At 53.7% G+C, this 648-nt stretch overlaps 1 protein-coding gene across 1 annotated transcript in view; it reads left to right on the forward strand.

The window, feature by feature from the left end:
• Window positions 1-511, forward strand: part of galnt11 (UDP-N-acetyl-alpha-D-galactosamine:polypeptide N-acetylgalactosaminyltransferase 11 (GalNAc-T11)) — a gene marked incomplete at its 3' end in the record, with an annotated part of 13,652 nt that extends 13,141 nt beyond the window's left edge. Inside the window, exon 12 of the mRNA XM_046034005.1 lies at window positions 272-511. Coding sequence (XP_045889961.1) covers window positions 272-511 — 240 coding nt within the window. The remainder of the gene's footprint in view (window positions 1-271) is intronic.
• Between the last annotated feature and the right edge of the window lie 137 nt (window positions 512-648).

Below are 648 nucleotides of genomic sequence, written 5' to 3' on the forward strand. Positions count from 1 at the left end.
TATGAAGGTTCCTTGAAAATGTTTCCAGGGCCTTGAAAAACACTCTCTGGTGCCCTTATGAAGGTTCCTTGAAAATGTTTCCAGGGCCTTGAAAAACACTCTCTGGTGCCCTTATGAAGGTTCCTTGAAAATGTTTCCAGGGCCTTGAAAAACATACTCAAGGTTCCTTGAAAACACTCTCTGGTGCCCTTATGAAGGGTCCTTGAGAATGTTTCCAGGGCCTTGAGTGGCAGAAGAGTGCCGGCTGTAAATACTTGGACTGTCTCTGCAGGACTGGACCTTTGACGAGGAGGGTCAGCTGGTCCTGGCAGGTCTGCTGTGCCTGGATGTGTCAGAGGTCAGGACCTTTGACCCCCCCAGACTGATGAAGTGTCACGGCTCGGGGGGGTCGCAGCAGTGGAGCCTGGGGGTGAGACGCCAACACACACCTATTACGCACTGTCACTATGAATCCTGCTCTCTGATTGGCTGTCAGGTGGCCATTAAAGTCATCAGTCTCCCCCACTCTCACTTTCTCTCTCTCTCCTGCTCTCCTCTCGCTCTCTCTCCCCCTCCCGCTCTCCTCTCTTCCCCTCTCTCTCCTCTCTTCCCCTCTCTCTCCCCCCTCTCTCTCTCCCCCTCTCCTCTCTCTCCCCCTCTCTCCTCTCT

Source organism: Micropterus dolomieu, linkage group LG21 (assembly GCF_021292245.1).
Source record: "Micropterus dolomieu isolate WLL.071019.BEF.003 ecotype Adirondacks linkage group LG21, ASM2129224v1, whole genome shotgun sequence".
NCBI lineage: Eukaryota > Metazoa > Chordata > Actinopteri > Centrarchiformes > Centrarchidae > Micropterus > Micropterus dolomieu.